Source organism: Schistocerca gregaria, chromosome 7, assembly GCF_023897955.1.
Source record: "Schistocerca gregaria isolate iqSchGreg1 chromosome 7, iqSchGreg1.2, whole genome shotgun sequence".
Taxonomy (NCBI): Eukaryota; Metazoa; Arthropoda; class Insecta; order Orthoptera; family Acrididae; genus Schistocerca; species Schistocerca gregaria.
The window spans coordinates 557,826,575-557,851,075 of NC_064926.1; the positions used below are offsets into that span (position 1 = coordinate 557,826,575).

The 24,501-nt window shown below is 41.3% G+C and overlaps 1 protein-coding gene across 1 annotated transcript in view; it reads left to right on the forward strand.

Moving 5' to 3' along the window:
* Positions 1-24,501, forward strand: part of LOC126281733 (T-complex protein 1 subunit gamma) — a 51,022-nt gene that overhangs the window by 20,993 nt on the left and 5,528 nt on the right. The window contains exons 8-10 of the mRNA XM_049980914.1: positions 7,082-7,225; positions 7,467-7,664; positions 8,223-8,379. Coding sequence (XP_049836871.1) covers positions 7,082-7,225; positions 7,467-7,664; positions 8,223-8,379 — 499 coding nt within the window. The remainder of the gene's footprint in view (positions 1-7,081; positions 7,226-7,466; positions 7,665-8,222; positions 8,380-24,501) is intronic.

Consider the following 24,501-nt stretch of genomic DNA (forward strand, 5'->3'; position numbering starts at 1 on the left):
CGTAGCCATTCTAGTGGCTGTTTCCAAAAAGACATATTTGAGTGTGTTTAAATTATGTACAAAGATGATTGTTTTAAAATGGACATAATTCCTGAATCTAGTCATCGCCAATAAATAGAAACTTCTTAATGCAACTTTCGGCAGAATTCCAATGGTTTATATTGGTAAAGGAAAAGTTGTCTATTTCGCCTGCAGCATGCTGGATGTCGGTGAAGATCGTGATGCCATAACAGTAATCAGGCATCTTAATTTTATTTGTAACACTTCTCATAATTGGCAAATGGGAGCAGGTCAGCTGTCCAACAAGCATACATATCTTATTTTTCTTGCAGCAGTTGTCACAGCACAGACATTGGATCATGAAAGCTTTCAATCAGTATAAATGTTTTATTTGGTTTGCAACAGTTGTTAAGGTAGAAATATATAGAAAACAGCACATGTAGACTACACAATAAATTCTACACTCACTTGTTAAATTTGTAATTACTTGTTGTCATGGTTTATGAACCTGTCTTGATACGAAAGGGTCCTCAGAGTATTGGAACATTCGAATAAAGCATCTCGGGCATCTTCCATACGTTCTGTCCAATTTCTGCTTGTGTTTCGCAAGGCAAGCAACTGTCACAGTACACAGCCCCATCATTGAACACTGACATGTTCACTATGAAGGCAGAATTCTAACTGATGCATCCTAGACATATGTATTGCACAGTGATATTGTGCCATTATTTGCCTCACACTGTCAAGCAGCATATTGCCACAATTGTATCAGTTACATTTAGATCTAGTGGGGAAGGTCACTTTTATCCATCATGTTCTGGGCTATCAGTGAGGAGAATGGAGACATCACAGTCATGTGCCACACTGAACTATTCCATTCATGTGGCAACAGGACCAATGTCTAGAATTGTAGCTGTCTCTCATTCGAAACTGCCTTTTGTTGCAGTAGGTTCATTTAATCTTTACCATAGTGAAAAGTAGGAATAATTAATAGGAAAGCTTTGCTTTCCATATAAACTGATGTTATATACATTTGGAGATGCATTATTTCAAATTAAATCATTTGTATATGTAATTCTGTATTTAATGCAGTTGCTTTAAGTATAAAATTAGTACGTGTAGGACCACCTAGAAATTTTTCTTCCATCTTAACATATGCAAGTTGAACAGCACTTGGTGTGGCTAATAATTGTGGAATTGTTTCGTCATACACTGAATAACAACTTGCATTGTATCTGGAAGTCAGCATAGATGTGCAATTTGCAGTATTAAGAGGTTTATTATATACAGTCTTTTCAGTTGTTTTACTTATTCAACAGTTTAGTTATGCTATTGTGCATTTGCTTTTAACATGCTCTGATGAGGGTCTTACGGATCGCCTGACTTTGATGTAGAATTGGTATGTAGTGTTTGCTAAAAGCACAATGTGTGCTAAGGGTAAGTTTTTGAATGCATGCGGGAAAAAATGAGAAGTTCGACGAATGTGTTCATTGGATGTTTACTACAGTAATTACGAGGTGTCGTAGTAAGCCCTGTTTGCTGGTTATCAGACCAAATGTGACAAATTCAAATTTTTTGAGCGTATGATATTTTCCCTTGATGAAAAAAAGTTTATAATAACATCAGAGCCAGGTCTTAAGAAATTGTGATAGGGTTACCTAAAAGTGGCAGTATCAGATATTGGAAATTGCAATGTGGTAGTGCATTGTCATCTATCACAGTGATTTCCACTTACTATCATCACTTTCTAGTTCAAAATATTCTGAATGTTCCACAGCATTGTTACTGCATAGGGGAAGTAAACAGAGGACCATAAAAATGTAATTACGTTGTGTTTCAGTGGTATTTTTACTTGTAGGGAATCGCTGCACTTATTGCACAGAGCTGTAGCATTATTATATGTATAAATTCATAAACAGAGTAGCAGACTAATCAATGTTCAACATTTTGAAAATGTGAATACAAACTGTAGTCTGGTAGGTTGCAATTTTAGCTAAAACCATAATCAAGAGTAAATTTGTCATAGGATACCTTTCTTACAAATTTGTTAATGCACCTCTCATTTTCTGAAATGAATAAACTTGTTTTCTTCGATAAAGGTGTGTGCACTACTATCGCAAATCAATGAAAGGAGTTTAAGGAAAGCAACCATTCATCTTCAGCTGGTTGATATGTCACTGAGAAACAGACCAGTACAGCTTTCAAGCTTATGCTACTTTTTTTAGTATGAGCACGCACACATACCACACACATCTACTCACCAAGCGTCAGCAGGATAAAACACACATAAAAATAGGTTTTACGTATGCAAGCTTTCAGAGCCAGTGGCTTCTTCTTGTGGCAGAAAGGTTGAATGAAATGGAGTAGAGATTGGAAAAGTCACCCAGAACTCTGCATCTGGCGAGACTTACTGGAAGGGATGAGAAGGAAAAACCCTTCTGCCAGAAGGAGCCACTGGTTCTAAAAGCTTGCATATGTAAAACCTTTTTTCGTGTGTTCTCCACTTGATTGGATTTGTTGTCTATCCAATTACATTATGTTGTCAAAAATTAGATTATTTTCATTGTTAAATCAGTTACATGTTAATTTTTAAATGTAATTATGTGCATTCTGTTTCTCATCATTGGGGTTACATACCTCATTCATTAAAAACAGAATCCTTATAGGGTCACTTTTTTTTCTTTCCATCCATCCGTCTGTTAAGACCCATTTTCCTCTAGAACCAGTGAAGGTACAAGTTGAACTTTAGGTCATATACTGAGGTCTACAGTCTCTGGGCACTGCCAAAAGTTTAAGCTTCTAAGTCAATGCAGTCGGAAGTTATGGCCATTTGTCACATTTTGATAATCGTTTTAAGACACTCGTCAAAACATTTAGGGTATTTTCTATTGACCTAAAATCATAAAGTTTGGTAAAAAGCTTTGTTTCATGGTACAAGTAAAGGAAAAAATTTAAAAATTATTAATTTGTAACTATATTATACGATAAAAACGTTTTCTTGTCATTCTCAAAATTCTTGGAATTCACAGGACATGTACCTTGCTAGTATTGATACCGATCTTAAGCAAAAATCATCAAGATTCTAGATTCCCAGGATGGATGAGTTATTTGTATACATTATTAACCCTCAGTGTGTAGGTGCTACTCAAACTTATCCAGATATATATTCACTCAAATTGTACAATATTTTTATTATTAGTAAAGAAGGGCAGGCAGTTGAATTAAAACACTGTACTAAATCATTTATGAATTGTGTGTGTGTGTGTGTTTAAATTTGTTTCTTTGTTTTTATAAGATTGAAAATGTCACTTTGGTACGAAGATTTTCAAAACACTCGTATGCAAGAGACTGTTACATAGCCACTAGTAGCACCTAGTTTCTACTTCACTACCTTTCCTTCAACTTTGCTTCGCTCCTTAAACTTGATGCTTCAAAAAACTCTTAGGCTTTTTCTTTCTACAGCACAGTTTTCACTCTTCAGTTTATATGAATAATTATTTTGTGGTGATTTGTTAATTTCCTCAGGAAAGTAGTCTATTACACCAATTTTCAAGTTCGAAAAACAATGTTTGTGAGCTACATTGCTTGAATTTCATTATTTTAAGTTTTTACAGACATATGAATACAGGAAAGATACATAGTATACATACACATTGCATCTACAGGGGTCACTCACACTATTTTTGTAAAAATACAGTTTTCATTCTGCATGTGTGAAAGTTTTAGTGCGTAGATACATCCTTCCAACTTGTTTTCAAACTTAGTTCAACATGTTCCCGTGAATGGCACAGTCACAGCATAAGATGGCTTCTACACTTGACGTTCATCAGAAGCAGTGTGCTATCATAGAATTACTGTACTGTGAAAACGAGACAGTGGGAAACATTCACAAGAGGTTGCAAAAGGTGTACGGAGATGCTGCTGTCGATTGCAGTACAGTGAGTCTGTGGGCAAGCAGGTTACGTGATGAAAGCTGGCACGGCAATATTGAGGATTGTCCTCGCAGCGGCAGGCCTCGTGCTACACGCACTTCAGACAATGTGCAGAGAGTTAATGAATTGGTGACTGCTGACAGACGCATCACAGTGAACGAATTGTCACGCAACGTTGGTATAGGGGAAGGAAGTGTTTACAGAATACTGAAAGTGTTGGCGTTAAAGGTTTGTGCCAGGTGGGTTCCCAGGATGTTGACAGTGGCTCACAAAGAAACAAGATAAATGGTATGCAGCGAACTTTTGGAACAGTACAAGAATGGTGGAGGTGAATTTCTTGGAAGAATTGTGGCAGGTGAGAAAACATGGCTCCCATCATTTTTCACCAGAGACGAAGAGGCAATCAGTGGAGTGGCATCATGCAAATTCACCCAAGAAAAAAAAATTCAAAACCACACTTTCTGCAGGAAAAGTCATGGCTACGGTGTTTTTCAATTCAGAAGGACTCTTGCTTGTGGACATCATGCAGTGGAAGCACTGTAAATTCTGATGCATATGTAACGACAGTGAAGAAACTTCAAGCTCGACTGAGTCATGTTCGACCACATCAGCAAAAGCAGGACATTTTGCTGTTGCACGACAATGCACGGCCACATGTCAGTCAAAAAACTATGGAAGCGATCAAAAAACTCACTCAGATGGACAACACTGAAACACCCACCTTATGGTCCTGACCTGGCTCCATGTGACTATCATCTCTTTGGGAAACTGAAAGACTCTTCGTGGAACAAGGTTTGAAGATGACCCTTGTGCACGCTGCTGAACAGTGGCTCCAACAGGTTGGTCCAGAATTTTACCGTGCGGGTATACAGGTGCTGGCTCCAAGATGGCGTAAGGCAGGTGAGAGGGATGGAATTTATGTGGAGAAATGAAAATATTGTTCCTAAAGGATGTATGTACACACTGCAAAACTTTCAGACGTGTAGAACAGAAGATGGATTTTTTTAAAAAAATAGTGTTTCTATTGAAGTGACCCTCGTAACAAAGGATGAAATATAACTTCAAAAATACTTCTTGAAGATACATAAATTATGCAGCACTGACACAGTTCACAAGATAGTGACACTTGTGTCAAATAAAAAATATTGAATGAAGAAATTTTCCTCCTGGTCACATGCAGCACAATGATGACATGGCGAGTGACGACCCTTACAATCTAGTGTAATCTGCATTTCCATAAAAGAAAAAGGTTGGCCATTAGTTGTTAAGTAAATACCACCAAATCTAATTTTGTGGTTATTTTTATGTAGGTAATTGATGTTCCCCATTCCTAGTTAGTATTTTTCGTTATAGGGTGAAATCAGTAATTGTTTTGTAACATAAATTCTATTGTTGACATATAAACAAATATAAATTCTGTAACAATTGTAAACATTTGGAATACGAAATGCTAGTAATCTTAAAGTATCTATTTAGCTCTATTCATAAACATGGTAACAAAACCAGCCCTTCATTAATTCCAAAGTAATTAACAGTTTTCTAAAAAGTACTGTTTGCATAACTATATTTGTTAATTTCACAATTTAAACAAATAATTTGGCCTAACTCTTGCAGTAAATGAAACTGTTAAAAAGATGCAATTTTTCGATGTATTCAGTTAATTTAATGAGTTAAGTTTTAATTGTAATTTCTGTAACTTTAACTTCGAACAATGTGTAGTTTCAGTACCTATTATTGTGATGACATATAAGGGCCCGATTTTTGGTCCCAAGACAGTCAGTCCACAGCCAAGTTTCAGAACCTGTGCTGGTTAAAACAACAGCAACGCTTCAAATTAACTGTGGAATAAGTGTTAAACAATTAGGCCATGTGTAAAAACAGTGACAGTGTCTGCTCCATGCATACCTGATTATTCTTCAAGAACTGTGAACTTTGCGGTTAGGCTTGTACTGCTCATAAACAGTAATCCATTGTAGCAGTATGTGGATGGTTTGCCTGCTAACTATTAATGAGGCTTATGAGAAGTTAGAACAATAGTGCACTGGCCATATATAACTTTGTATTATTGAGGCGTTATGAACATAAAGTTAAAGACAGTGAAATGTAATTGTGCATTTATTGGCTACATTATTTACTGTAGTCAGTGTCGGAATCCACAACCCATTTTTTAGCCAGTGTAGCAACACAGTACGCCTTCACCGAGGACAACAAATGAAGAAAATAAAGTAGGTGCAACCGCTATATACTGTGTTTACTTAGTGATGTAACTACAACTGGTAACTGTCTAGGAAGTACAAATGTTGAACTAATTTAATTTATCATAATTGATGTTTCAGAAAGCCTGCAACAGTGTCACTTATTATTTAAATGACAAAACGCTGTATCAGGTGCTTATTATAACGCTCCACTTTCCAGAAATTTATTTTCATTGTCAATTGTAAATATTTTCGTAAATGTGTTGCGATGTTTGCATGTGTGTGCTGTTCTGCCTCTCTTACACTGTAGTCATCTTTTTGAGGTTGTTAGGTGTACCATGCCTTCTCCATTATGCAGAAAACCACTTGTACACAAACCATCACTCCCACTGCTTATTTGCGAAATGTCACAAAAGAGACTTACATAAATATTTGCACAAAAGATACTTACATAAATATTTGCACATGACAATAAGAATAAATTCTCAGAGTATGACATGCCGAGTGTGGAAAAACATGTAACTCATGCAGTGTTTAAAGTTACTCCTATCAGCCACCCTGCTGAGTAGAATGGTGACAGGAGACAAAGCATAAATTGTTCAAACTTTTACAGATTCACATCTGCTGAGTACAGCAGACTGGTGTCAAGAAACTTTACCACTTAACTTTTGTAAATAGTGCTTTAAGGTCAGCACTGTGCCAACATCATTTTGTGTAAATTATTTCAGTATTTCCTTCACAAACATTGTTTCTTAAAGCATAAATCATGGGAAAATAACTGATGTGTTAATGCAAAAATGGGGTGGGAATCAATTTTGTGAACATAGGAAATTTGGCAGGATCCATAAAAATTGTAAGTTGTGGGAAAACATTAATTACAGGAACTAAAAAAGGGATTATACTGTATTTTGTTTAACATACCCATATAATTGTAAAACTGTTTTTAAATTTCAGGCAGGAATATCAGCAATTCGTCGTGTTCGAAAAACTGATAACAATCGCATTGCACGTGCGTGTGGTGCTACTATTGTGAACCGCACTGATGAACTAAAGGAAGATGACGTGGGAACAAAAGCGGGTCTTTTCGAAATTAAAAAGGTAAAGTAATTCTCAGATGCTAAATTACTGATGTAGCCAAGACTGTAAAGGCAAACTATGAAGTACTGTATATTCTTTAATTTAGCAGTGAATATTATCGAAATTTTTGTTGTTTACTGTCTTCCTTCAGAATATATTCATCAGCATTTCATTTCTCTTCTCTTCTTTGGTTTTAATTGAATATTATGTTTTTATTTTTTGGTGCTGGGTTTGAACATTAATATACTCTTCATTTTCTCAGTTTGGGGATGAGTACTTCTGTTTTATCACTGAATGTGAAGACCCAAAAGCTTGCACAATATTGTTAAGAGGTCCAAGTAAAGATATTTTAAATGAAGTGGAAAGAAACCTTCAAGATGCACTCCACGTAGCTCGTAATATTTTGATTGAGCCAAAGTTAGTACCAGGAGGTGGTGCTGTTGAAATGGCACTCTCTCAGGTAAGTTTCTTATCTTTGTAAATATTTGTCCTGGCCATCAACTTGGTTTCCATTGATCCATTTATGAAGGCAAATCAAATTTTAAATCAAACCTTCAAATTGGAATTAAATTCTTTGTTAGGTTTGTATATAACAATACATGATCTGATTTCATTGTCATATGTTACAGAGCTATAAATACTACATTTAGTTGCATTTAATGCATAGCAGCAGCATTAGTAGTTAAAACTTTAGATGAATGTGGTAGTGGTGGACATTCATTTCCAGCTAGCTATTTGTGTTCTTCTTCTCCTTCTCTTTCAGAAAATTTGTAGTGTATGTTCTTTTATAAACACGGTGTAATCTTAGGGGACACTGTGTTGAACTTGCATACAAGTTGAGGATCACATTATTTATGTGCTGCAGTGTTTTTCATAATATACATTATCAGATTAAATGAGACGGTGATGTGCTTCGACTTGAGATATTATTTGTAGTCACAGATATCAGAGTTTTGTGTTTGACTTTATTTACTCCTGAAATATGCGAAGAAATTATGACCATTTTTGTTGTTCTCAGGCTCTTACAGAGAAAGCGAAGAGTGTACAGGGTGTTGGTCAGTGGCCATATCAAGCAGTTGCCCAGGCTCTGGAAGTCATTCCTCGAACTTTGGCACAAAATTGTGGTGCAAATACAATTAGGACACTGACTGCGTTACGAGCTAAACATGCCACAGGTACAGTTCAAACACTTACTATAACAAGATACCAAAGTTGAATATAGTTAACTTTATATACTCTGTGTGTAACTCAGTAATTGCCCTCTGTTTGTTAGCAATCCCAAACATCAGTCTCTCTCTCTCTCTCTCTCTCTCTGTGTGTGTGTGTGTGTGTGTGTGTGTGTGTGTGTGTGTGTGAGAGAGAGAGAGAGAGAGAGAGAGAGAGAGAGAGAGAGAGATAGACTTCTCTCCAAGCAGTTCTCCATCCATTTGTCAAGGTTCGGTACCTGACTGTAAGATCCAAAGTTCTCCATGGACGGCAATCCTCACTTTTGCCTGGACATTGTCTTGGAGAATAGATTCATAACAATCAAGAGCTGAACGTTTTAGACAGTTCCACAAAAACATATTCTTGATCATGAAAGTACCTCGACAGTGTTTGTTGTGCTGCAGTTGCAGAATTTTTGTCTGCAGATGTTGGTTGTTCTGGATATGCTGAGTTCATGTTAAACAGATGAACCACACGTTGTGCCAGGTGATAAAGCAAACATTTTAGGATTCTAGAATTGCCAGAATATGTTGTGAATATGGCTGAATGTATATGGAAATAAGAGAAACAGTTTTTGCGTAGATACATTTTCCAACACCAAACCTGTGCTCCTAGTCCTTTGTTCAAAATGTATGGCCAAATGAAAACTTTTGGCTTACATGCGATGTTGATGAATATCCCATCAAATGATAAGCACAATTCTCCTGCAATGTAAATCAGTCAGGCTGTATACAACCCACAATATCCGGGGAAAACCCAGAAATTTTTTCATCTGGGAGAAAACCGGGAAAAACCCAGGAATTGTTTAGATTTCTGGGAATTTTTCATTGTTTTAATTTTCAGTAAAATTTTTGTGATTTTGACTGGTAAGAACCAATACTCTAACAAAGAATACTGGAGAATAATACTGCAGCAACAAAACATGAACGAAAGGGGAAAAAATGAAAATAAAACTTTAAGTTGCAAAGGAAATGCGTCATATACAACAACAAAACAGTCCTCATACAATCGTCTGCCAACAGCAAAGTGTGTCAAGGTCTTTAGGAAGACTATGCAATGCTTTATAACAACAAATTGCCTCTTGAAGTATCGCCTGATGTCTTGTTTCTTTTATGACGTGTGTAAGATCTTATGTAAAATGTTTTATATGTACGAACATATGGGCTTCCTACGTCATCGTAGCTGCGCAAGCACGGTGATGCCTGTTATCTGGCACTCTCTTGCAAATGCTGAAACGAACCTATTTCTAACAGAAATTTCATTGTACTCTTGTGATACTTTACTCTCTAATAATTTAATAACTGGTTCAATTTCATCTTCATTTTTTTTCCCTATAGCTGCATGTGACGTACTTATCTCAGAACACTAGCTTTTGGAAGTCGTGCATATTTACGTGTACCAATAAAATTATAATTTGACTCCCTAATTATTGATAAGAAGTGATTATTAAATATTTTGCACAACTCTGGTGGATCACAAACCATTTCATTCTCACACAAGAAAGGTGTAGTATCTTTAGCACCCATATTATGCCCTGATACCTCTCTCACAGTTGACCACATAGTTTTCCTCTTGAGACTTTTCTGTTGGTGTAATGCACTGTCTTCTTCTTCTTCTTCTTCTTCTTCTTCTTCTTCTTTTTCTGACTGGTTTGATGCGGCCCGCCACAAATTCCTTTCCTGTGCTAACCTCTTCATCTCAGAGTAGCACTTGCAACCTGCATCCTCAATTATTTGCTTGACGTATTCCAATCTCTGTCTTCCTCTACAGCTCCCTCTAGTACCATGGAGGTCATTCCCTCATGTCCTAACAGATGTCATATCGTCCTGTCCCTTCTCCTTATCAGTGTTTTCCACATATTCCTTTCCTCTCTGATTCCGCATAGAACCTCCTCAATCCTTACCTTATCAGTCCATCTAATTTTCAACATTCGCCTATAGCACCACATCTCAAATGCTTCGATTCTCTTCTGTTCCGGTTTTCCCACAGTCCATGTTTCACTACCATACAATGCTGTACTCCAGACGTACATCCTCAGAAATTTCTTCCTCAAATTAAGGCCGGTATTTGATATTAGTAGACTTCTCTTCGCCAGAAGTGCCTTTTTTGCCATAGCGAGTCTGCTTTTGATGTTCTCCTTGCTCTGTCCTTCATTGGTTATTTTACTGCCTAGGTAGCAGAATTCCTTAACTTCACTGACTTCGTGACCATCAATCCTGATGTTAAGTTTCTCGCTGTTCTCATTTCTACTACTTCTCATTACCTTCGTCTTTCTCTGATTTACTCTCAAACCATACTGTGTACTCATTAGACTGTTCATTCCGTTCAGCAGATCATTTAATTCTTCTTCACTTTCACTCAGGATAGCAATGTCATCAGCGAATCGTATCATTGATATCCTTTCACCTTGTATTTTAATTCCACTCCTGAACCTTTTTTTTTTATTTCCATCATTGCTTCCTCGATGTACAGATTGAAGAGTAGGGGCGAAAGGCTACAGCCTTGTCTTACACCCTTCTTAATAGGAGCACTTCGTTCTTGATCGTCCACTCTTATTATTCCTTCTTGGTTGTTGTACATATTGTATATGACCGGTCTCTCCCTATAGCTTACCCCTTCTTTTCTCAGAATCTTGAACAGCTTGCACCATTTATATTGTCGAACGCTTTTTCCAGGTCAACAAATCCTATGAACGTATCTTGATTTTTCGTTAGCCTTGCTTCCATTATTAGCCGTAACGTCAGAATTGCCTCTCTCGTGCCTTTACTTTTCCTAAAGCCAAACTGATCGTCACCTAGCGCATTCTCAATTTCCTTTTCCATTCTTCTGTATATTATTCTTGTAAGCAGTTTCGATGCATGAGCTGTTAAGCTGATGGTGCGATAATTCTTGCACTTGTCAGCTCTTGCCGTCTTCGGAATTGTGTGGATGGTGCTTTTCCGAAAGTCAGATGGTATGTCGCCAGGCTCATATTCTACACACCAACGTGAATAGTCGTTTTGTTGCCGCTTCCCTTAATGATTTTAGAAATTCTGATGGAATGTTATCTATCCCTTCTGCCTTATTTGACCATAAGTCCTCCAAAGCTCTTTTAAATTTTGGATCCCCCATCTCTTCTAAATCGACTCCTGTTTCTTCTTCTATCATATCAGACAAATCTTCACCCTCATAGAGGCTTTCAATGTATTCTTTCCACCTATCTGCTCTCTCCTTTGCATTTAACAGTGGAATTCCCGTTGCACTCTTAATGTTACCACCGTTGCTTTTAATGTCACCAAAGGTTGTTTTGACTTTCTTGTATACTGAGTCTGTCCTTCCGACTATCATATCACTGTCTTATCTCATCTGATAATGTTCTTTGGCACTTTGCAGTATTGTCCGTACTAAAATTCCCTCACATGCTCTGACCATCTTCCAAATTATAATACAGCTAGAGTGGAACTTTGATTTTACATTCCCTGATTTTACGTTTTTCGCAATTCTACACCATAAATTTTGTAGCACCTGTGAAAAACTCGTCAAATTATTGCTAAAATTCCTTGTTTTTACATTTCTTCCTAGTAATATTTACTCGATTCTACATTCTTACTTGACATCTCGCTTGGCTTTGTCCCGATAGGTCAAGTACGTTTCACACTACATTTTGCAGTAACTGGCATAATCATAATGTGGTGGTGCTGTGCAGGTGACCAGGAACGATTTGTCCATTGCTATAGTGTCAAGTTTATGTTTATGGATGTGTTACTGATTAAGAGAATCTCTGTTTCCCCCCTGCGGGTTCAGAGGTTAGAATAGACCCGCGGTATTTCTGCCTGTCGTAAGAGGCGACTAAAAGGAGTCCCTCCCCCTCAAGGGGGTAGTTAGCGCCTGCGTCCAGAGACGGACGGATTCACAACCTACATTTGCGTTCATTTTGGTTTTTCGCTTCTTCTAGTTTCTTCCTTCCTTTGGTTGGTTTCTTTTTTTGTTCTCCATCTCACTGTCTTACTTACTCTTCTCCTTGCATTCTTCTCCTTCTCTGGTCTCTGCTTCGGCGTTTGAGACAGTCTGTCCTTTCTTTCCCTCTCTCCTTTCTTTTTCCTCTTCTTCCTTCCTCCCTGTGCGTGCCTGAAGGCCGACCCACGCATTCGCATGCGTAGCCGGTGACGGGGTAACGCGTAATTCCCTGCCCTGGGTAGACAAGTAAGGCACGCACGTACCCCCTGGTAAAGGCCAGGCCCAGGAAGGGGTGATTGCCTGAGCTGACACCTTCCGACCGTGCCGATTGGTCCATCCGTCCGTTTCTCGGGAGGTGTGACCTGAGGTGTGAACAATCACCTAAGGCGGGAGTGCCCTCTGAGAGGGTCCCCACAAGGAAGGAGCGCGCCATCGGAGACGCTGGCTATCATGGGGGATTCCTCCGCAATGGATTTCTCTTCTTCTTCTTCTTCTCTGTCTCGACTTCTGCCCACAAACGGAAACTTGACCAGCCACCAGTGACAAAAGTACTACCGCCTGCCCCACAGTTCCTCGTAGTTTCTCGATCTGAGGACGGAAAGGATTTTTCCTGTGTCAACCCTTTCGTTATCCAGAAGGGCGTAGATGCCATAGCCGGATCTGTCAAGTCTTGTACCAGGTTGCGTAATGGTACCTTGTTACTAGAAACTGAGAGTGCCTTTCAGGCACAAAAACTGCTTCGGGCCACACTCCTGTACACGTTCCTTGTCCGGGTGGAGGCTCACCGCACTTTGAATTCGTCTCGTGGTGTGGTCTATACTAGATCACTCGACGGATTGACTGACGAGGAGATTCAGTCTTTCCTCGGTGAGCAGGGCGTGACGGCTGTCCATAGGGTCATGAAAAAGATCAACAATGACCTTGTACCGACCCGGACACTTTTCTTGACCTTAGATAGTGTTCAGCTGCTGTCGCGCATCAAAACGGGCTACAAGGTTATTTCTGTTCGCCCCTATGTCCCGACACCTACACGCTGCTACCAGTGTCAGCATTTTAATCACACTCGCCATTCTTGTTCCAATGCGGCTACATGTGTGACTTGTGGCGGGGATGCCCATGAGGGTGACTGTCCACCTCCGTCTCCTCGCTGTGTGAACTGTCACGGTGACCATGCAGCGACGTCCCGCGACTGTCCCATCTACAAGGAAGAACGCTGTATCCAAGAAATTCGGGTCAAAGAGAAAGTCTCCACCTCGGCTGCTCGCAAGCTATTCGCTAGTAGGAAGCCCACGTTGCTCCCAGCGGGGAAGTACAGTACTGCCCTTGCCTCTCCTTGGACTACCAGGGAGGTGGCGACGCAGACATGCGATCTGACCTTCAGCACTACGGTCATCCGTTCGGCCAGTGCTAAGATCGCCCGGTCGACGTCTCCTCTTCCTCCCGTCGCCCCTCCGACACAAGCACCTTTATCAGCTTCTGCCAGGACGAAGACCCAGAAGTCAGAAGCACGGGCCTTCAAGAAAGAACCGTCTCATGCAGACCTTCTACGTACCTCGAACCCTCAGCCATCGACCAATCCTTCCCCTTCCAAGAAGGTTCATAGGAAGCACAGTTCTCCTTCCCCACCACGGCGCATTTCTGCTCGATACACCCCCCCCACCCCCCCAGCGGTTGCCGCCCCAGGCAGTCATCCGTTTCACCTGGCCGCACCGCTGGTAGCCGAACATCTGGCCGTTCACCAGCGGAGGAAGCTCCCCCTCCCGGCCATCTTCACAAGATGGTAGATGAACCTGTAGAACAAATGGACGATGACTGTCCGCCTCCTGCTAGCGGCGGCAGTGCTTGCTCGAAGCCGGGCCCTCAGCGGCGCGGCCTTCGAGATGACCCCTTCTTGCATCTTCTTCTTCTCGTGATGGCACTTACTCACTGGAATATTCGCAGCATTCGCTCCAACCGAGAGGACTTGAAATTGCTGCTCCGCTTGCACCATCCGCTCGTCGTAGCCCTCCAGGAAACGAAGCTACGCCCATGCGATCAAATTGCCTTGGCACACTACACCTCTGTGCGTTTTGACTTACCCCCTGTGGCAGGTATTCCGGCTCATGGAGGGGTTATGTTGCTGGTCCGGGATGATATCTACTATGATCCCATCACATTGAACACTGGCCTGCAGGCAGTTGCCGTCCGCATTACTCTCCCCACTTTTACATTTTCCATCTGTACCGTTTACACTCCATCGTCGTCTGCCGTTACCAGGGCAGACATGCTGCAAATTATTGCTCAGCTCCCTGCACCATTTTTGTTAACTGAAGACTTAAATGCTCACCGTCCTCTTTGGGGCTCTCCAGCATCCTGTCCGAGGGGCTCCCTGTTAGCAGACCTTTTCAACCAGCTCAATCTTGTCTGCCTCAATACTGGCGCCCCTACTTTTCTTTCGGACACATCTCACACCTATTCCCGTTTAGACCTCTCTATATGTACTATCCAACTTGCACGCCGGTTTGAGAGAGTGGTATGCACTTTCTGATACATATTCGAGTGACCACTTCCCATGTGTTATCCACCTCCTGCATCATACCCCCTCTCCGTGCTCAACTAGTTGGAACATCTCCAAAGCAGACTGGGGGCTCTTCTCTTCCAGGGCGACCTTTCAGGATCAAACCTTCACAAGCTGCGATAGTCAGGTCACACACCTCACGGAAGTCATTCTCACTGCTGCTGAATATTCCATCCCTCACACTACTACTTCTCCACGCCGCGTACCGGTCCCCTGGTGGACCGCAGCATGTAGAGACGCCTTACGTGTTCGTCGACGTGCTTTACCCACCTTTAAACGCCACCCTACAGTGGCGAATTGTATCAATTATAAACGATTACGTGCGCAGTGTCGTCGTATTTTTAAGGAAAGCAAGAAAGCCAGCTGGGCTGCTTTCACAAGCACCTTCAACAGTTTTACTCCTTCTTCTGTTGTCTGGGGTAGCCTGCGCCAGCTATCTGGCACTAAGGTCCACTCACCAGTTTCTGGCTTGACGGTCGCGAATGACGTCCTTGTGGCCCCTGAGGATGTCTCCAATGCCTTCGGCCGCTTTTTCGCAGAGGTTTCGAGCTCCACTCATTACCCCCCTGCCTTCCTCCCCCGAAAACAGGCAGAGGAGGCTCGGCCACCTAATTTCCACTCCTCGAATTGTGAAAACAACAATGCCCCATTCACCGTGCGGGAATTCGAAAATGCACTTGCCCGGTCACGGTCCTCCGCTCCGGGGCCTGATTCTATTCATATTCAGATGCTGAAGAACCTTTCTCCTGCGGGTAAATGTTTCCTTCTTCGTACTTACAATCACATCTGGATTGAGGGACATGTTCCCGCATGCTGGCGCGAGTCTATTGTTGTACTGATTCCTAAGCCAGGGAAGGACAAGCACTTGCCTTCCAGTTATCGACCCATCTCGTTTACCAGCTGTGTCTGTAAGGTGATGGAGCGAATGGTTAACCTTCGTTTGGTTTGGCTGCTCGAATCTCGACGCCAACTTACCAGTGTACAATGTGGATTTCGTAGGCGCCGCTCTGCTGTTGACCTTCTGGTTACCTTGTTGACCTTCATTGTGAATAACTTCTTGCGGAAGCGCCCGCCCGCGGCTGTGTTATTTGATTTGGAGAAGGCTTACGACACTTGTTGGAGGGCGGGCATTCTCCGCACCATGCATACATGGGGCTTTCGCGGTCGTCTCCCTCTTTTTATTCATTCCTTTTTAATGGATCGACAGTTCAGGGTACGTGTGGGTTCTGTCCTGTCAGACACCTTTTGCCAGGAGAATGGGGTGCCACAGGGCTCCGTTTTGAGCGTTGCTCTCTTCGCCATAGTGATCAATCCAATAATGGATTGCCTCCCAGCTGATGTATCAGGCTCCCTTTTCGTGGACAATTTTACCATCTATTGCAGCACGCAGCGTACATGTTTCCTGGAGCGCTGTCTTCAGCGTTCTCTTGACTGTCTTTACTCCTGGAGTGTCACCAATGGCTTCCGTTTTTCTGCCGAGAAAACGGTCTGTATTAACTTCTGGCGCTACAAAGAGTTTCTCCCACCGTCCTTACGACTCGGCCCCGTTGCTCTCCCATTCGTGGAGACAACAAAATTTTTAGGTCTTACATTTGACAGGAAACTTAGTTGGTCTCCACATGTGTCATATTTGGCTGCCCATTGTACCCGTTCTCTAAATGTCCTCCGTGTTCTCAGTGGCACGTTGTGGGGAACGGATCGAACTGTCCTACTTCGCCTATATCGGTTGATCATCCGCTCCAAGCTGGATTATGGGTGCTTTGTATACTCCTCTGCACGGCCGTCCATCTTACGCCGCCTCAACTCCATACAACATCGGGGTTTACGGCTTGCGATCGGAGCATTTTATGCTAGTCCCGTCGAGAGTCTTCATGCTGAATCCGGTGAATTGCCACTCACCTACCGGCGCGATATACTGCTTTGTCGTTACGCCTGTCGGCTACTGTCAATGCCCGACCACCCATCTTATCGTTCCTTTTTTGACGACTCTCTCGACCGTCAATACGGGTTGTATGTCTCTGCCCTGCTACCCCCTGGAGTTCGCTTTCGTCACCTCCTTCAACACCTTGATTTTTCACTCCCTGCAACATTTAGAGTGGGCGAGAGCCACACGCCACCTTGGCTCCAGGCTCAGGTTCGCGTTCACCTTGACCTCCGTTCGCTCCCAAAGGAGGTTACCCCCGTTTCAGTATACCACTCCCGTTTTGTCGAACTTCGTTCGAAGTTCATTAATATGACCTTCATTTATACAGATGGCTCTAAGACCAATGACGGGGTCGGGTGTTCTTTTATTGTCGGGGCACAAAGTTTCAAATACCGGCTACATGGCCATTGTTCGGTCTTCACAGCTGAGCTCTTTGCCCTCTACCAGGCTGTTCTTTACGTCTGCCGCCAGACATTCTGCTTATGTCATCTGCTCCGATTCTCTGAGCGCCATCCAGAGCCTCAGTGATCCGTATCCGGTTCACCCTTTCGTGCACTGGATCCAACGTTCTCTTCAGCAGCTGGTGGACGACGGGTCTCCAGTTAGCTTTATGTGGGTTCCTGGCCATGTCGGTATCCCTGGGAATGAAGCTGCAGATGCCGTGGCCAAGGCTGCGGTCCTCCAGCCTCGGACGGCTTCTTGTTGTGTCCCTTCAGCAGATTGTAGCACGGTCATTTGTTGGCGCATTTTATCGCTATGGCATGCCGATTGGACTGCACTTAGGGACAACGAGCTTCGGGCCTTGAAACCTCTTCCCGCAGCTTGGACGTCCTCCTCACGTCCTTCTCGGTGGGAGGAAGTAGTTTTGGCCCGGCTACGAATTGGACACTGCCAGTTCAGCCATCGCCATCTGCTGACGGCAGCGCCGGCGCCGTTCTGTCCGTGTGGGCAATTGCTGACGGTCTGCCACATTTTAACGTCCTGTCCAGATTTTACTACGCTGCGTCTTGATCTTGGCCTGCCATGTACTCTGGATGCCATGATCCAGGAGCTGCTGCTCGCATTCTTCGTTTTATCAACTTGACACACCTGTCTAAGGACATTTGATTATGCTGTAGTTTTTTAATCCTACGCCTGTTAATACGTTTTTTATAGTGTTGACCCTATTAGTTGCTGTTTTAACCTTGGGCCTCGCGGTACATTCCTAAATTAGTCAGGGCGCTAATGACCATTGTAGTTGTGCGCCCTAAAAACCACAAAAAAAAAAGATCTCTGTTGTAGCAAGAACTCTTTAGGGAAATATGTTTGTGGTTGTGCAGTGTGTTAAATATTTTGGACAAGGAAGAATATGAATGTTCTTGCTCATCATTTCACTTGAAGTAATTTAAGCTTTCCTCTTAGGTTTCTGCCTAACCACACAATCGGAAATCACCACATATTTGGAAATCAACAGCAAAGTATTTGTTACAAGGAACAATATTAATTTTACTGTTGTTAGTTTCTCTCGCAGCAATGTAAGCTATCTTCACAGGTTTTATGTTTAAACTCCCACTCGAGAATCGCCACACATTCAGGAATAAACAGGCAAATATTTATTTCATCCTTGATTCTCTGACCAGGCAGAAATGTTTAACATAGAGTATTGCAGGATATATTGTATTACGATCATAACAAAAGTAATAACAATGCTAAGTTGAAATAAAAATACTGGCATGCAGCAGGTTGTTAACCTATATCCTCAGTCAACTAATCATGACATTATCCATTATGCAACAGGTTTCTCAGTTGAATTTTGTATTGTATTGACATTTGATGAGATAAGTATGACGTATTTGTGATGTACTTTCAATGCGCTGTTGCTTTGAAATGGGCTTTTGTTGAAGTTTCGAGAACATAACTTCACTGAGGAATCAAGCAGTATATTGCTCCCTCCTACGTATATCTCACGAAGAGTCGATGAGGATAAAATCAGAGAGATTAGAGCCCACACGGAGGCATACCGACAATCTTTCTTTCCACGAACAATACGAGACTGGAATAGAAGTGAGAACCTATATAGGTACTCAAGGTACACTCCGCCACACACCACCAGGTGGCTTGTGGAGTAGGGATGTAGATGTAGAGATGTTGAAATGAATAACCAAAATGCACACAGTTCCCACAGTGGTTGTTCACAAGTGCTCGCAAAAGCCTGTGTTTCCAACTTTGTTTCTTGTCTGTTTTGGCAGTAAACATTTATCAGTGTATTTGCATCATGTGCAACACTTATTTGTCGCATTGTTTTTGTATTGTCTGCCACATCATGTCTAGAGACGAGGAAACTATAATCTGTGTCGCTGCATTATTAATACTCGAAGGTTCATGCAAACGCAATGAAAGGCATCAGTCACTCATTCATTCTTTTTGTATTTATTTATTTATTTATTTATTGTGACCTGGGAGGTGAAGGCCATAAGCATCTGTGTTTCTTAGTTTTACATAATAAGGTTGCCTTAATCAGAGAATTTTGGAATTGGCTTTAAAACTACAATAGTTTGATGGAGAGTTTGTATGATAGTTGCTAATGGCTGATGAAATAGTATTAGTTGTAAGAAATCAAACTCAATTTGTTGGTTTGCATAAAGTTGTCATCTGTGGTGAGATAAAACATACTGTAGAACAACTAGTGGGAAAAAGTTGCCTATATATGGGAACTGAGTATGGAAGGCAGCTCAAGTTTCCGTAATTTCACTTGTATATCATGTATATCATCTAACAATTTTGAATTTTTGGCAAATATGGTATTGCCGTTTCTTAGATAGAAATTTCAAGAAAGCCACCAGATATGCTGCTAGTCTTAGTCTTTTGTCTACGGGAAATACATTCCAAAGCCCTGAGTATTTATTTCACATTTAAAAGCAAGCTACAACCAACCAACCTTATTTTGTCTTCTACACAGTCTTTCTCAGTATTGTACCAAATTTAGCAACAGTGTCCGCAGAGTGTCTTGTTTTATTGCTGTTCTTGTACTACTTACTTCATATATTCCACAAGCAGCCATTAGCCTGGTGCAGTGAGAATAAATCGACAGTCTGCTGCCTCTTCCACTGCAATTATTATTATTATTATTATTATTATTATTATTATTATTATTATTATTATTTCCACCCAGCCCGTGGAAACAGTAGGAGGAAACAAAACACCTAACAACTCGATACAACAGATTACACAGTGTGAAATGTGACATAAAAACACTTGCACCGTGAGCAGTGGCATGTGGTAGCTGAACTGAAACATTGTCTCCTTTGATCTTTCCTGACACTGCTACAAATAGGTGTGCTCTTGTTTTGAAAGGTGTTTCTAAACAGTGTTCACGTCAAGTAGCCGGAAACATGTTTCAGGCTTAGTGTGTATGTGGCTTGAAGTCCACTCAACCCAATTAAATGCCGTTGGCTACAGAAGGAAAACACTGCATGTTAGATTGTGTTGCCTTTCAACGTACTCCAGTTTTTGGTTTAATTTACCAGGTTCATCAATTTTTGCTTTTTTTCTGGGTGAACACAAAGGAAAGATATAACAAAAATGTGTTTTTTGATAATTTGTGGTTGTAGCATGTCAGAAAATAGCTTTATTACCTTGTATTCAGATACGAATTTCAATTTTTTTACTGGCTTTTACCTACTGTTACAAATCTGATTTTTTAAGAACTGATGAAATTTATTACCCCAAATTATTGAGTAAACATTGTATTTTACATTAATTTCCTCCACTTACACAGATTTTATACAGTTGGTGAGGATTAAGATTTTTAATATGTCAATTACATATGTTTTTCCTGGTATTTTGGGTGTTTAAACGTTTTACTTGATTCTGCATTTTCCTCAGTTTTACGGTTTTTAAGTCTGGACCCCATAAAAACATAAAATATGGGTTTCATTGTAATTTCTTCCTACATGATATTCTAGTGTCATTAGTTATCCAGATGGATTGCTTATTAATACAGCATATTAGGCTAAAATTTTTTAAGACAAGACACCATCAAAGAAAATGATGAAAGTTTGAAGAAATGTACTGCATTTGTCATTCAGGTTGTTTGTATTGCAGACTTCTTGCCAAGTTTGCCCTTTGAGATTGGCTTCAAATGCCTGTATTGCAAGAACTCTTTTCTCATATCTTCTTTTTGCTACTAACCACAATTCTATGGAAAGGATAAACCAAACAATGGAAAATCCAGGATGGAATAGTGACAGTATTGTGAAAAAGATAGATTGCTACTCATTATATAGTGGAGATGTTGAGTCCCAGACAGGTGTAATAAAAAGACTTCTGAACAAGTAAGTTTTCAGCCAAAAGGCCCTCATCTGAATTATGCACCCATTCACGCAAACACAACTCTCACGCACACATGCCCACTGTTTCTTACTGCCGAGGCCAAGACTATGAGCAGCAGTGCGTGATGGGAGAAGCAATCTGAGTGATGGTGATGGTGGTGGTGAGGAGAAAGCGGCTTTTGCGGGGAGGGGAGGGATAGCAGGGCAGGAGAGAAGTTAAAGACTGTGGGAACACTGGTGGAATAGAAGGCTGTATAGTGCTGGAGTGGGAACAGGGAAAGGGATAGGTGGGTGATGGACAGTGACTAACAGAGGTCGAGGCCAGGAGGGTTACAGGAACACAAGATATATCACAGGGAGAGAGTCTACCTGCACAGTTCAGAAAATTTGGTGTTGGGAGGAAGGCTCAAGATGGCATAGGTTGTGAAGCAGTCATTTAAATGAAGGTTGTGTGGGGCAGCATGTTTAGTAACTGGGTGGTCCAGCTGTTTCTGGGCCACAGTTTGTCGATCATGCGAACAGTGTGTTGGGTGTCATGCCCATGTAGAACGCAGCTCAGTGGTTGCAGCTTAGCATGTGCTGGTATCAGTGATGATGATGCAGTTATGACTACAGTGGTTACAATAGAACAGAGGACACCTATATTCTGTAAACTACTCTGAGAGAGCAAGAACAATAGTGGCATCTCATTAAGGGACTTGAAACTTTTCAGCGCAGGACAGGAGCATGTAGATGAAGTATGGCTCAAGTTTAAAATAATAGTTGACCATGCGCTGGATAGATACGTACCCAGTAGAACATGGGGAAGGGGTTAAGAAATTTCTGAAGAAACAGAGCGGATGGATATGTGTGTATATGCGAGTGTATACCTGTCCGCACATATGTGTGGATGGATATATGTGTGTATGGGAGTGTATACCTGTCCTTTTTCCCCCCTAAGGTAAGTCTTTACGCTCCCAGGATTGGAATTACTCCTTACCCTCTCCGTTAAAACCCACAGCCTTTCGTCTTTCCCTCTCCTTCCCTCTTTCCTGATGAAGCAACCATTGGTTGCGAAAGCTTGAATTTTGTGTGTATGTTTGTGTGTCTATCAAATTGCCAGCACTTTCGTTTGGTAAGTCACATCATCTTTGTTTCTAAATAAATAATTTAATTGTATAGATAAAAAATGTACTCACCAAGTGGCGGCGGAACACACACGAGACTGTAGTGATTGGCAAGCTTTCAGAGCCAGTGGCTCTTTCTTCAGGCAGAAGGATGGAAGGGGAAGAAAGAAGAGTGAAGGGAAAGGACTGGAGAGATCTAGGAAAAGGGGTAGATTTTGGGAAAGTGAGCCAGAACTGTGGGTCAGGAGAGATTTACTATACGGAATTAGAAGGAGAGAGTCTCTCCTTTTCATCCCGTACAGTAAGTCTCCCTCGAATATTAATAGTATCTTGCAGATACTATTAACCTAAGACTTTTTGCAGAGGACACAGTTATCTGTAGTGAAGTGCTGTCTGAAAGTAGCTGCATTAATATACCTTCCGATTTTGATAAGATCTCAGTCATGCAGAGATTGGCAATTTGCTTTGAATGTTCAGAAATGTAAAAAAAAAAAAAAAAAAAAAAAAAAAAAAAAAAACTTGATAAAATGGCAAAAAAAACATAGTGTCCAATGACTGTAATATGAGTGAACCACAGTTGGAATTGGCCAGCTCCTACAGGTACATGGGTGTAACACTCTGTAGGAACGCTAAATGAAATGATCACGTAGGCTTAGGTGGATAAAGCAGGAGGTAGACTTCAAGGTAGAATACTGGAAAAATTCAGTCAGTCTACAAAGAAAATTACTTTACAAATCACTCAGGCAACCCACTCTGGAATATGAGGTGTTCAAAAAGAAACTGAACTTTTGCTGTATCAGATTTATTGCTTATTGTATAACATTTTAAGCACTGCCCTCTTCAAAATAGTCCATTCTACTGGCAATACTCCATTGCCATCATTTCTTCAAGTTCTGGAATCCTTCCTGGAACACATTTTGTGGGGTGGCACGCAGGTTTCTTGTCGTATTGTCCTGTATCTCCTCTATTGTTTGGAAATTACATCCTTTCAATGTGTTTTTCATTTTTGGAAACAAGAAAAAGTCTGATGGGGCTAGGTCTGGAGAATACCATGGATGGGGAACAACGGGAAGGTGATGTTTTGCTATATAGCTGCAGACAAGGAGTGATGCGTGAGCTGGCACTTTGTCATGATGCAACATTGCAACATCCAACTCTGGTTTTCCCACAGTTCAGGCCTCTTCCTGCACACAGCATCCCTCTAGCACTCTAGGATGCCCTGATAGACTTCCTTGTTTACCATCTGACCATGTGGCACAAATTCATGATGGATAATGCCCCCCCCCCCCCCCTTTTTCTTAACTTGGTGATCCTTTGCCCACCCATTGGGATGACTGCATCTTTGTTTCAGCATCATAGCCATACGCCCATGACTCATCGCCTGTTATGATCATCTTAAGAAAGTTTTCACTGTCATTAACAGCGGCAAGCAGCTCCTCCCACATTTCAACATGGGTGTTTTTCATCTTCAGTCAACAAACACTGTGCGAATTTTGCACTGACATGACGCATTTCAAATTTTCCACCCAAAATTTGATGGCATGATCCTACTGTGATGCTCACCTCCTCATTAACTTCCCGAACAGTTAAATAACAATTTCCGCAAATCACAGCATGAACACCATCCACATGGCCATTATCTCTTGATGTGGAAGGACGTCCAGACTTAGAATTGTCCCAGTCAGACATTCTGCCCCGTTGAAAATGTTTAAACCACTTGTAGTTCTGTGCATGACTCATACAGCCCTCCCTGTATGCTTGGCAAAGCATTTGAAATATCTCTGTGAAAGTTTTGCCAAGTTTGTAATAGTCTCTCTCTCTCTCTCTCTCTCTCTCTCTCTCTCTCACACACACACACACACACACACACACACACACACACACACACACACACACACACACACACACGGTGTCTGATCACTGACACTGTAGCAATCTATCCTTCCCATAATATTGTCATCATGGCATCCTGGATTTCCTCTTGTCTGATTTTGTTCACTACTTCGGGATATGACTCTGTTGTGATTCTTTTCAGTATTACTATCTGTGCATGATGATCTGACAGGCCTTATCATTTTTTCTCATAGTATGAAGATCAACAAGAGAGAAATTTTCTAAGCTCATGCTGCTGTTTCCCTGAACTTTAGATGGAAAGTACTGCTTGTTTCAGGTTGTAAAATTAAAGTAAATCCATAAACATTTTTTTCTCTGGTGAATGGCAGAATGTTTTATTTATTTTTTATTTAATCCTCATACAA